The 13,877-nt window shown below is 33.2% G+C and overlaps 1 protein-coding gene across 1 annotated transcript; it reads left to right on the top strand.

Annotated features, from left to right (window-relative positions):
- Positions 1-5,738: 5,738 nt before the first annotated feature.
- On the top strand, positions 5,739-8,190 carry LOC144571972 (anthranilate O-methyltransferase 2-like). Its single transcript, XM_078321390.1, has 4 exons — positions 5,739-5,831; positions 6,028-6,432; positions 6,789-7,064; positions 7,809-8,190. The coding sequence occupies exons 1-4, from the start codon at positions 5,757-5,759 to the stop codon at positions 8,175-8,177; spliced, it is 1,125 nt and encodes a 374-aa protein (XP_078177516.1). The 5' UTR covers positions 5,739-5,756; the 3' UTR covers positions 8,178-8,190.
- Positions 8,191-13,877: the final 5,687 nt, after the last annotated feature.

Genomic DNA, 13,877 nt, shown 5'->3' on the forward strand with positions numbered 1-13,877 from the left:
GGGCTGTAGAATTTTCTCCAAATTGTTTTTCATATTTCTATTTGTTATTCTAATGTGGTATATGTTTTTACAGATTAGGAGATCCCAACCTCGTCTAAATTTTTTGCAAAAGTGGGCTTCGTTCATATATGTGATAGGTTTGATTTTTTTAAACAAGTTAATTTTGGTTTTATATTGTGTAAAAAAAATATTATATGTCATTACATGCAAAACAAGGTATTTGAAACAATAAAATATTTCTTTAAGTTAATTTCAAATGAGTTTATATAGTTAACATACTTTAATTTGTGCAGATGTGTCTGATGTATGCACTTATATATGAATATCTTCGGCAGAGATGACTACTGGTAAGGATTGGGGTGCGAGCCAATGTCGGGTACGACTTCCAGTATCACTGGTACGGTTATGATAACGCAACTGGTCAGAGCCTAAGAGGTACTGACACTGGTACAGAGCCTGGAGATGAGATGAACCACACTCAAATTGGATAAGAGGCAAAGCAAGCAAATTTTCTGTTATATTTTCTAATTTTTTAGATTCATTTCATATTTTCCTTTTTCATGGGCTCCATAATCTCTCAATCCATTTTTTTTCTTTTATCTATAAATGACATTGTAGTTTTAATTTATTATTATCAATGTAAATTATCTGATATATAAATGTTTAATGAAATTCATTTTGGAATTTATCTGTTTCTAATTTATATTATATTTACAGTTTGTGTTATAAATTGAGAATATTCATTTATATTAAATGAATCGAATGACGTACTAATCGTAACAAAATATTGATCAAAATAAATTGCATAGTAGCAACCATGTATTTGGTTGCAATAGATTTTTTCTAGACATTTCATGTAACTAAAATTTGGTTGCAAAAATTATACAAATTACAACCATGAATTTCGTTGTGATACACTATTTTATTGCTACTATTTTTCGGTTGTGTTAAATGCACATTACCAGCCGTTTATTTGGTTGCAATATATTATTGCCACGCATTTCATGCAACTAAATTTTAGTTGCAAGAATTACACAAGTTGCAACCATTGATTTAGTTGTGATACACTATCTTATTGCTACTATTTTTCGGTTGTGTTAAATGCATAGTAGCAACTGTTTATTTGGTTGCAATAGGTTATTGCTACGCAACTCATGCAACTAAAATTTGGTTGCAAGAATTGCACATGTTACAACCATGAATTTTGTTGCGATACACTATCTTATTGCTACCATTTTTTGTTGTGTTACATGCGCGATAGCAACCATTTATTTTGTTGCAATACCTTATTGCTACGCCGTTCTTGCAACCAAATTATGGTTGCAATAAAAAAAAATTATTGCAACCAAGCAATTGGTTGTGAATATATTGCAACAAGAGATATTGCAACCACCGGCAACCAATTTTCTTTGTTGTAAAATTATTTTATTGCAACCAATTTATGTCTATTGCAACCAATTTTTTGGTTGCCCGACATAAAAAATGGTGTAGTGGAAATTGAATTTCAATATGAATATTATAACTTCTTTATCAATTTGGTGTTTTTTTTTTCTTGATGAGACATGTTTACTATTAGTAAAAATATAAAATATTATTTTTGAAATAAGAAAACGCTATTTATGATAGCTTCCGCTATAGCTGCGCTATTTGCTAAAGTTTTTTTTTTTATCTCCCCGCTATGCCGCTATAAACGCTATTTAGAACCTTGGTGTAAATAAAGTTGTATGGGCTTCTACTATATATTATAATGTTGTATAATTGGGTCGTGTAATTTGTTATGATTCATTCGCTGTTAATGGTAAACACGAAACTGACCCTTATCCTGAGAAGAAAAAAAAAAGAGCTATTAATGGCCGAAATTTTTAAATATACCATGGTTCAAAAAAAGATAAATCCAAACACCATTTTTTTGAAAAATTTCGAATTTTGACACGGCCGAATCCCGAGGAAGCGGCCACCTTATTTCGGGCCGCTTCTAGGCGATGCGGCCAGGGCCGCATCCCGAGGGAGCGGCCACCCTGTTTTCAGTTCAAAGTCACATGAGAAAAAAGCAAAAAAAAAAAATGGGCCGTTGCCCCTAGATGCGGCCCGCAGAAAAGTGGCCGCATCTGGGCGATGCGGTCATGTCAAAATTAGAAAATTTTAAAAAATGGGGTGTTTGGGTTTATTTTTTTTTGGATGATGGTATATTTAAAAATTTCGGCTATTAATGGTCCGCATCTAAGAGAGATGCGGACTTCAGAAAAGGGGCTGCATTTACGGAATGCAGCCATGTCAAAATTCATTTTTTTCAAAAAATATAGTTAGTTGATTTATTTTGTTTTTGTGAGGCATGATATATTTAAAAATTTCGGTCTAAAATGGGCTCACAATCAACCAATTCTCATTTTGCAAACCATGACGTACTTAGGGGTGCAAACGGATCGGATACGAATCGGATAGTGCTCAATCCATATCCGTATCTGTATTTTTTTTTCGGATACGGATCGGATAGTAATCGGATACGGATACGGATCGGATATTAAATGAATACAGATACGGATCAGATATTTTCGGATACGAATACAGATACAAATATAATTCAGATTTTTAATTCAAAATATATATCTAATTAACTTGTTACACCATTACAAAATATATAACTTTAATTAAAAATACCAACACAAAAGATCCTCTTTAAAGATATTCTAATACAAAAGATAAATAGACACAAAAAAATTCTCTCAAGTCTTAACATATCCGGATATCCGAAAAATTAAAATATCCGGATCCGAATAATTATCCGTATCCGTATCCGTATCCGATTCTAAAACTCAACCCGTATCCGTATCTGAATCCGCATAAAAAAAATCCGTATCCGCATCCGAATATCCGAATCCACAAAAATTCGGATATGGATCTGGATTCGGACGGGTAATATCCGCCCCGTTTGCACCCCTAGACGTACTCCAATCATCGCACCAACCATCTACTGTACATATATAATATTATATGACTATGTTTAATTTGCTTATAAAAAAGGGACTCACATGCATTATTCTAACTAGTGACGTAGAAAAATAAAAATAAGGAGAACCAAGAGGACTCACATGTATTCCAACATTTACTTCAATCATCAGACACCAACCACATATCTTTCGTACGTAATATTATATGACTCCGATCGATTCGGTCCATTGTAAATAAGGAGAACCAAGAAGAACAAGAAATTAAAAAAGAAAACTCAGATGCATTCCATCTAGTGACGTGATCATACTCATAACCACACCATATTTGTTTACTCCAATCATCGCGTCGGCCGGTAATTAACATGTGGCATTTGATTATATATATGTTGAAACATGTGGCAATTGATTAAGTGTCTGACATATTATTGTCTGTGGTTTAAAATAGTTATTGTTTTTGAATTCTTGTATTCAGACACTTATTTGTTGTTGATTTCAATAATTATGTGATAAGAACAATTGTTTGTTTTCCGGTACAATGAAATATTGCTCTATATATTGGCTGCATGTGTGATATTGTTAGCTTGTAGATTAATAATTGTTGTAAACTCTTTATATATATTGCTTGTGGCATGGATTAATATATATTATATGTTGGAGTACTTGTATATGTATATACATGTTGTTGATGTCTATATTAATTGTTGGTTCAAAGATGGGTATAGAATGAGCTCATGCTTGTCTATTGTTGTTTTGCTAGCTGTGTTTTAAAAATGGCTAGGCTAGCCCGTAATACAAGAATTAATAATAAAAGATAATAATTATATATACATCACCATCGGCTCAAATATTAATGACCACTAGAAAACTAGGATCTACCCACGCCAACTCAAACAAAACAGATAGTGCAAGACACTATTGCAATCAGTCATTGAAATTTAATAGACAACGTTAATCACATTTGTTGTCCATGGTGAAACGAAAGCGATGGCGCTGGATTTGTCAAACTCGATGGCTGAACATGAGCTACCGATGGCAGGGGCGAAACATAAGTGTACCTGGGGGGTGCTAAGCCACCCCAACTTTGATTTTTTTTTTATTACCAAGTATATAGAAATTGTATTATATTGTTCATTTTACATGTATAAGCCTCCTCCCATAAAAATATTCAAAATTAGAGGGCTTAAATGTAAATTTTAAAAAATATAATTAGATTCATTTCTATTTGGGCCAGTGGGCCTTCCGTCTTTGTGCAGTGGAAGATGACAAAATTAAAACCCTTTCCAAATTAGAAATGCAGTAAACAAATGGTATTTTATTATAGCACCGACTAATCAGACAATTCGCAAATTGAAAAAGATAATTTTAAATTACAAATTACAGGATCGATGCAAAAAAATAATAATGATATTATTTAGCACCTCGTATACTCAAAATTCTAGTTCCGCCCCTGACCGATGGTATATTGATTAACGCCATCTGTTTTGAGTCGATAGCATATGTGTCTATATTTCCTATCGGAGCGATAAGTAACAGTTCGGAACTCAATGACGGAATGCGATTTCAACCGATATAGAACTGTTTTTCTCTAGTAGTGAGATAGAGATAAAAAATAAGGAAATAAATCTGCTATGATCTTGTGGGATGGTAGGGTCCTTACAATTTCAAATCCAACTTTTCATTTGTTTTGAGATTAGTGCATAAAAAGAACTTTTATAGAGACTCGTATAACTCAAAAAATAAAAAAGTTAGATTTGAAATTATTGGGACGCTACAATCCCGTAGGATCGTAGCAGATCTATTTCCAAAAAATAATATGCCGTATTGCCGTCTGCTTTGGAAAAAATCAAACATATTACATATACCGAAATTTTTATCCATAACATAAATAAATTTCAAACATCCAAACATAACATCTGGTGTCCAAAATTCCAAATCATTCCTTAACTGCTGATATTGGTCACCACCGTTGATAAATGTTGACAAATATCAGCAGTACCAATTACCACAAACGCTAGCATTGTCAGCGGTAGGAATTTTTTTTTTTTGAAATATAAATAATTTTTTTTATCGGAGAATATTGCTTGATTAATAATTTGAATACTGTTTGAGGGAAAAAATTTACTTTGTAATTTTTTATATTTTATAAAATTATTAATTATAAATATTAATACTTAATTTTATAATATTAATTATTGTAAAATAAAATTTTGTGACAAATAATAAATAATGTTTTTTTCGTAATTTTGATTATGTCGGCTTCTTGGGGCGATTGATTACCCAAGATATCACTCCCTCCGTCTCTTTGTGAATTTTCCGAATAAGGGTTGAACGTTAAAATCGGAATTTTCTATATAAAATTATGTCCGTTTAAAGTTTTGAAATAATGCATCGATTTTTCATTGCAAAAACATTAATGGTGCGACGATGTTTTATACCTTTATTAATTCCAACAATCGCAAACCAACCATCTTAATTCCGTATGTAATATTATATGACAAGGTTTAATTTGCATATAAACAATACCTTTGCACAGACTGACATGCATTGCAACAAAGGAGGAGAACCAAGAACAAGAAATAAAAAAAACGAAGAGGATTCACGTGCATTCCAACTACTGAAGTGGTGATGCTCATAACCATATATACCATTTTTTTTTTGCTCTAATCATAGCTCACCTACCATCTTTCGTCCGTACTTAATATGTGGCATTTGATTATATGTTAAAATATGTGTATAAATAGTCCCTTTGCGCAGACACATGCATTGCAACTAAAGAGAAAGAACAAGCATAAGAGGAGTCTCGGAGCAATGGATGTAAAGAAAGTTCTTTGCATGGTTGGCGGTACCAGTCAAACAAGTTATGCTGCCAACAGCACGATACCGGTAGGAGTTTTTTTTTTTTTTTTTTTTTTTTTGCGGCTGCACTTTTCCCTACATCTCATAAATTAAAAACTTATACTGGGTTTAACTTTGTGAAATTTAATTAATAATAGGATTAACATTCTTTCATGCTATATATTAATTTTTTGGATTATATTATGTACATAACATATGTTATTACATGGAATTAATATATCAGAAGAAGGCAATACTAAAGATAAGGCCTATGCTCGAGGAAGCAGTCAGAGAAATATACAGAAATCTTCATCCCGAGAAGATGGCGGTGGCTGATCTAGGATGCTCTTCTGGCCCAAACACACTCACTGTGTTGTCCGAAGTAATAAAAATCATCAGCAATCAATGTCAGAAAGCAGGACAACAGCCACCAGAGATACAGTTCTTTTTAAACGACCTTTACAATAATGATTTCAACAACATCTTTCAGTCGCTCGACCAGGTTGGGCAGAGTGTGGGGGCAGAGGAAGGTACCATTAGTGTTCCCCATTTTGTTGCGGGCTTGCCCGGATCTTTCTACGGACGTCTTTTCCCTCTCCAGAGTGTTCAGTTTTTTCATTCCTCATTTTCACTCATGTGGATTTCTCAGGTATAAACATGTACATTGTGAATAGTACTTCATACTCGGAATTGAAAATAATGAGATTGGCCAAATAATTAGAAAAATTTTAACATCTATGTTTTATGGTACAACCAATTCTAATTGTACAAAACCACATATATTTAAAAAATATATTAAAATTATAAATGGTTTCTAAAATCTTTAGATAGAAGGTGTAATATATAAATTTCAGTTATGACAATTATATGAGTGTATGATCAAGTCATATTATATGACTGAAGCCTTTTCATCGTCATGTATACTAATGAACTGTATGATATTAAAACAATTAACCTACTCTAATAATCTAACAAATTTATATGTATATAAATATGTACGTATAGGTGCCTAAAGATATAGGGGACAAAAAGAATGGCATGCCTCTAAACAAAGGAAACATATACATTGGAAAAACAAGCCCGACTCTTGTGGCAAAACTATACCAGGAACAATTCCATAGGGACTTCTCGCAATTTCTCAAACTCCGCTGTGATGAGCTAGTACCTTGTGGTCAGATGTTGTTATCATTTTTGGGAAGGAATAAAAATGACATATTGGATGGAGAGCTGAGCACAATCTGGGGATTAGTTGCTGAGTCACTGGACTCAATGGTCCTGGAGGTATTAGCAAAAAACCTATAGTGCAATTAATGCTTTTAAAAATGGGGTTTATTAAATTTATATGACTCTAGATCTTATGTGGAGGAGGATCATATAAAAAAAAAAAAAAACTGATGTATTGTTAACCAATCAAACAAATCCATGATTTTGTTATAGATAAAAACTGAGGCCTGAAAAAATAGTGGTTGCTTATGTTTTATGGTAATTATACAAAATCACAAATTGTAAAATAACCACACTAATATATATATATTTTACAGTTTAACAAACATGATGTATTCATGTCCGCCCAGCTCTTGGTCTTGCTGGGAAAAGTGGTTTTCAAGCTTTATAAAAAAATTAGTCTTCATGCATCAGTAATAAAATACAACATGAATGATTACAATCTTGAAAACTTAAAATATCAATGGAAGTAATTAAAGTTAAAGAACCTTATACCGCCCATATGTATTATGTATATTGCAGCATACTGTGCAAGAATTCTATGTATGGTTGCATCAAAAATTGGTTGTTTCAGACTCAAGTAGCATTTTATTATTAATTCCTACTTAGAGTGCTTTAGATGAGAGAAAACAACGATTAAACCTAACATTTGAACTCAAAAACTATTACTCTTAAGGCTAAAGATCAAGGTGCGCATGGATAGTGAGATATATACAAACAACTCAATCTTTCTATCAATCGTAACTAAAATTAAACATCTCTCACTTTGGCATTTCATTGTGTATTTCTTTATATTTGAAGGGACTCGTGGAAGAGGAAAACTTAGACACTTTCAATCTACCTTTTTATGCGCCTTCTGCTGAAGAAGTGGATGCAATCGTAAACTTACAGGGGCTCTTTGATATTATCCACTTCCAAACATTTGAGTCGAACATGGACCCATTTAATGATTTGGATGGCGATGTTGTTCTTGACAATGTACAAAGCGGTGCAAATTGCGCAAAGGTCTTACGTTCTGTTTTAGAGCCGATGATTGCAAGCCATTTTGGTAGCGCTATAGTCGATGACTTGTTCTCAAGATTTGCCACTCATGCTGCAAAGCACCTCCTCAAGGAGAAGCTAAAGCTTCCTGTTTTAGCTCTCTCACTGAAGAAAAAGGAATATACATAATCCGATAAAATTATTTTATTTCTGAATAATTCTTGTTAAACAAATTCGGTAGGTATATATTGCCTCTTATTTTAAATTTATATAACTACATCCAGTATTGTGTGTGACTGCCTACTTCGCATCCGAAGAAGAGGCAGATTGTAATGATTTGATAAATATATATAATTTGAATGAATCTTATGTTTGTTTAACATTAGTACAGAAAATGCGATTATACACGGTCTGAAAAACACGACACATTTAACACAGTTACTGAACGGTGTCTATGTATTGACATACATCATTAATAGACTAAAACAGTGTCAGATCTCCAAAAAAAAAAGACGCTGAAAAATAGTGATTTATATTTACATGTATATATAAATCAATTTTATCAATTACTCACCACGAAATATTCAAAAACAAAAGTGCAGAAATGCATCAGCCAAAAAGTAAAAGAGTATTCACCTAGAACAGCATGGCTGGTTCAAATGGAAATAGAAATTTGAATTTGCTTCCAGCATTAAGAAGGAAAACAACATAAAATACAATTTCAATATCTGTTGCACTTCTGTCAATTTCACTCGGACATGTGCATTAATATATATCTAGTAAATCGAATGTAATAACCCAAGCAGCGATAGTTGCGGAGGAGCGAGGTTGCGGCAAGGTTTGAGGAGCGGATTGGCAGAGGATAGGGGGAGTGGCTGGGCAGAGGAGAGGGGGTGCAGCCAAGAGGAAGAGCTAAACCCTAGACGAAAATGAGGGGGTCCGAGTATCAAAATAACTTTTGGCATAAAAAAAAGAACATATCTCCTTTCAACACCCAACATAGCATCAATTGCAAGGGTATCGAAATTAATTACATAGGAAATTATTTGTATGGGCTGCATGTTTTTCTTTTAACCCATACAATTTAGATTATACTCCCATAATAATTAGTTCTGAATTGGAAAATATCAGCGAGACACATTTTGGATGGGTACATTAGTTATCAACGGAATGGGTATTTACATCAATTGTATGAGATTATTAATTGCATGTGCCGAAATTTTTATCCCATGCAATTTAGTTTGCACCCATGCAGAAAATATTAATTGCATGGGATTCATTTAAGAATCAATTGCATTTAATTAGTTACCTATGCAAATAATCAAAATTCAAGTAGTGACATAGTCAGAGTAACCGTGTGCAATAACAAGGGTTATATGCACGGTTTCTACATGGCATCCGTGTATCATTTTGGAAATACACGGTTAGTTATTTAGAATTGTGTAGGTTTTTTTTTAAGGTTCCATTTACAATTGAGTAGCATGCACATTTTCTAGCCATTAAACATACAACATTTAAAATTCAATTAAACAATTATTCAACATAATCTTTTTGAAAACTTGGTAGGTGCTACCAAGGTTAATATTCAACATAATCAAGTTATATATGTATAGTATAAAGAAGGTTTTATGTAACAACTAACATTTTATCCAAAAAAAAAGTAACAACTAGCAAAACACACGCATTTAAACTTAGTATAACTATATAATTCAAGGGCCCAAAAGTAGCCTATTGTAATTGAAGGAATACGATTCTACTACTCTCTAATCCAACTTCCTCTAACTAGACATGTCGAGCTTTTGTGTGTGCTCTATAACTCAATTAAAACAAATGAACAATTATACTTTATGTTCCTAAAATTTCGCACTTCATCTGTACTTCTGTACTGACCAGCAGCTTTGTACCAAAATCCTTATCAAGGGATCAGATTGCTAGTACTTGATCTCAACCATTCGAGATTTCTTCTTTGAGATGTTTTGCGAACTTGCGGGATTCGTTGTCTTGAAAAGTCACACTTGATATCTTCATGCATATAACATTGCTACACTACTAACCAGTTAATAACTAATGAGATCTTCACTACGGTGAGAAGATGAGTATGAACTTTTGGCTTCTTCAACTTTGGTTAGGATCCAAGTTCCCATTTGAAAAAATGAGTATGAACAAATAAAAACCGTGACATGCGTCAAGTAATGAAATATTAGGTGTTCAAGAAGCAAAACTGATGTCGGATGTTCCTAAATTTAAAATAATATAAACATGACGTCAGAATAAAGAAAACAATCATTTCAAATGTCAGAAAGCATTGACATGACCGCCATTGATTTACATGCATCTCTCTCAGGCCACATATGCCAATCGATTAGCATACAATTGGAAAGATGTAATCACTGTAATCTGAATGGGTATGAAGATAGAACATGTTGCTACTTAGTACTTGCATCCCTTTCTCAGATCAATTCAGATGGGCAACAATGGAGGAACTGAAAGATTCCAGTCCCATCAGGACGGAGAAGGTCGTAAAAAGAGTAAAACATACAAGACATAACTCTTTACGTGCTGAATAGATCTCCTGTCTAAACGAGAACAGAGTCTTCATTTGGGTTGGAAAATCTCAAAATTGGACCACCTTACAGATATAACAGATTTATAAAAGTGCCCCTGTTACATAGATTGGAAAGCTAGTACACAACTTACAATACAAGTTCTTCATTCATAACTCACTTTTAAATTTGATGGCCGGATCAATTGATGTTTGGTTGAGCTCAGAAGCCCATTGCCCCTGCCTCGGCTTCTCTGCACGGTCAGTCCTATTAAAAGCTAGATAACTAGAAATTGATTAGTCAGAAGGGAGATCCAAGTCTCTAATAGATCGACATCACAAATTAGCCCCATAATAAAAAATTCGGTCCAAAAATGTTGTTAACGACGTTAATTAGGAGAACTGGGTAAATTATGAATATGAAACAATGAACCCATTACAACCAATAAAGATACAACAGATCTGTAAAAGTGTCCCTGATACAGATTAGAACTCATGAATTTGTTGGAAAATCAAGGACATGGAAGGCTCAGAATTAGACGAGCTGGCAATCTGATTGCCTCTGCTCTGTGCTTTAACACTCATTTCAAAAGCTTAACGGCCCTGAGTTTCCTGAATTCAGATCACCTGTGGTTACCAGACTGAGGGCAATTATAGTCTGGCACGAATCTCAATATGGACCCCTACAATCTCCACAGGAACTGAATTGAGTTTCAATATTAATCTGGGCATCTGGCCCGTCAGTTTCAATTTGCTTCAGTCAGGTACCTGGGAGGATACGGATCCGAGTTTCCTACTGTTTAATTTAAACAACAGAACTTGAAATTTATTAATCAAAATTAAAGCCTTCTCTTAGATGTGCCTGGTACAAATTAGCTCCATGCTAAAAATGTTCCAAGTTCCAAGCAAAATTGCTGTCGAGCATCTTAAAAATAGTCCAATGGGCATCTTTGTCCAAAGCCCAATCACAACATTCGCATTAAGGTTTGTGTTGTTCACTTCAAGATTTGTGCGAATCAAGTGAGCATGCACGAATCTTGATGATGTGAAGGTATTCTTCAAACGTCGCTAGCTGTCAAAGGGATGCGTCTTCGGTCCGCACTATATACCTAAACTCGGTGCGTTTTGGGCAAACGGCTTAAAGCCCGTTTCATTTAAGAAACCAGTAGTTCATTACAACAAAAGCACAAACAATATATATATATCCATTGTCGTAATTCAAGTGATCGATCCGATCAAACATGTTAACAAGAGTTTTGGTACAAAATTGATGTTATATATTCATTGAAAAAGAATAATGTAACCTTCACTGAGCATTACTGAGCAATGACGTCGAATCCATGTATGCACTCTACAACAACAACAACAACAACAACAACAAAAATATCTAATATGTGAAACTTGATTTACTATAACGATAATTTTTCATTCTGTTAAAATGCAATGAACTATAATGAAATTATCTAAACCAATTGAAAATTGGAGTATTGGACAAGTTAAATCCGATATTATGAAAGATTTCACTCGAAAGAAATTATTTAGCGGACATGTTAAAATTACCTCAATGTGATAAACATACCGTATATTTGATACTTATTTGGACGACTCAAACTCGTAATGCTCAATTTTCTAAGAAAAAATCAAATGGCCTTTTATTTTTACAATTAGGCCCAATAAATTATTTATGGGCCTGCTGTTAATATTTAAAGATCTGAAATTGAAATTGGTTAATTCAACCTCCGAAGTTTATTTTTAATTGGCAAATGATTTTGCTCATCACTGTAATATTGTTTCCATATGAAAACTAAAAATTCTACATATTTGAAAATTCACGAATTTTATAAACCAAAAACGATCAAGATTATATTGGACGAGATATCAGTGATTTTTTATGGGCAATATTTAATAACCCCTTTTCTCTCTGATTTTACGCATATATTTAGCGGCTTTTTTTTTAATTAAGATTTTTATCCCCACTGTATTTCCCCCACTAATCCCTGCACCGTCCCAATCCAATGCCATATGGGAAAAAAAAAATAGATAAAACATGTTAAGTACAAATACCTCAGACATGAATTATTTACAGTTGCATTACGAGGTATGAATACTTGCACGATGAGATATGAATACTTGCTCAACAAAATATGAATACTTAGAGCATCTACATCCCTGAAACTATTAGAGTTTCTAATATGACATGGCGGTTCTAATTCAGTTTCAGGAATGTGGGAGAGTTTCTTATTTAGAAACTATGCAGGAAAGTTTCTTATTAAGAAACTGTTTATAAACTCTATGTTGGCCAAATGATTGGCTCAAATTGTTTCTCCTTTTTAATTTGTTGCTGACGTGGCTTAATAGAAACTCTAAAATGTGTTTCAGGGATGTGAGAGTTAGAAACTTTAAAGACCATAATTTCTAAAAAGTAGTTAACAGTTATTTAGAAATCATTTTGAGTTTTAGGGATGTAGATGCTCTTACATGACAAGGCATTCACCTCGATGTATTAATACTTGCATGACGAGTTATGAATACTTGCACGACGGACAACCCGAAAGTACGTCATCATTGATCTCATTTGAAAGAGAAAATTACGTAGAAAACATTTATGGTTTTAAATATGCAAAAAAATTTACATATCGTCAAAAATATTGGCGAAATTAAACGGAGAAAAGAAGTCCACCTCTAAAAATATATAAAAGATGAGTGTGTGATATATTCATTTTTTTTTTTCAAAATACTTGATATCTTAGGTATGAATATGTGATATATTATATATTAACACTTGTGCACATAAATATTCATATTTGAGCGCGTCAGTTGTAAAATCTATAAAAATCTATCAAATATTAACACCTGTTGCTTTGATCCAAGTAGAAATTATTAACTATTTAATCTTGGAAATAAACAGGCCCGACCCAAATCAGGCCCAATAATGAGCAATGAATGCCAACAACGGCCCAAATTACATATTGTTCCTAGTGAATAAATAATTATTTTCATTCTGGGTTACAAATGCACATGGGCCCGGAGCGGGATTGCGGGATAATTAGAGATATAGAATGGATCAATGGAAGGAAATATGAGAAAACGAAGGAAGATAAGCCCGAAATTTTTATTCATATCTAAAATAAAAGAAGAAATTTCAAATCTGTCTTCAGTTTTCTTAAAATTCGAAAAATATTCCTACTTTGTCACTACCAGCAATAGACTTAATTTGACTATCGCTGACAATACCAACAGTACTGTCCTATATATACATGAGAAATAGAAGGAACTGAAGTAGAAGGGGAGGTGAATAAAATTTCTTCTCTTCTTAATTTTTTTATTAGTAAAAAAATAAGTAGGTA

The sequence above is a fragment of the Carex rostrata genome, chromosome 1 (assembly GCF_964058835.1).
Source record: "Carex rostrata chromosome 1, lpCarRost1.2, whole genome shotgun sequence".
Lineage (NCBI taxonomy): Eukaryota > Viridiplantae > Streptophyta > Magnoliopsida > Poales > Cyperaceae > Carex > Carex rostrata.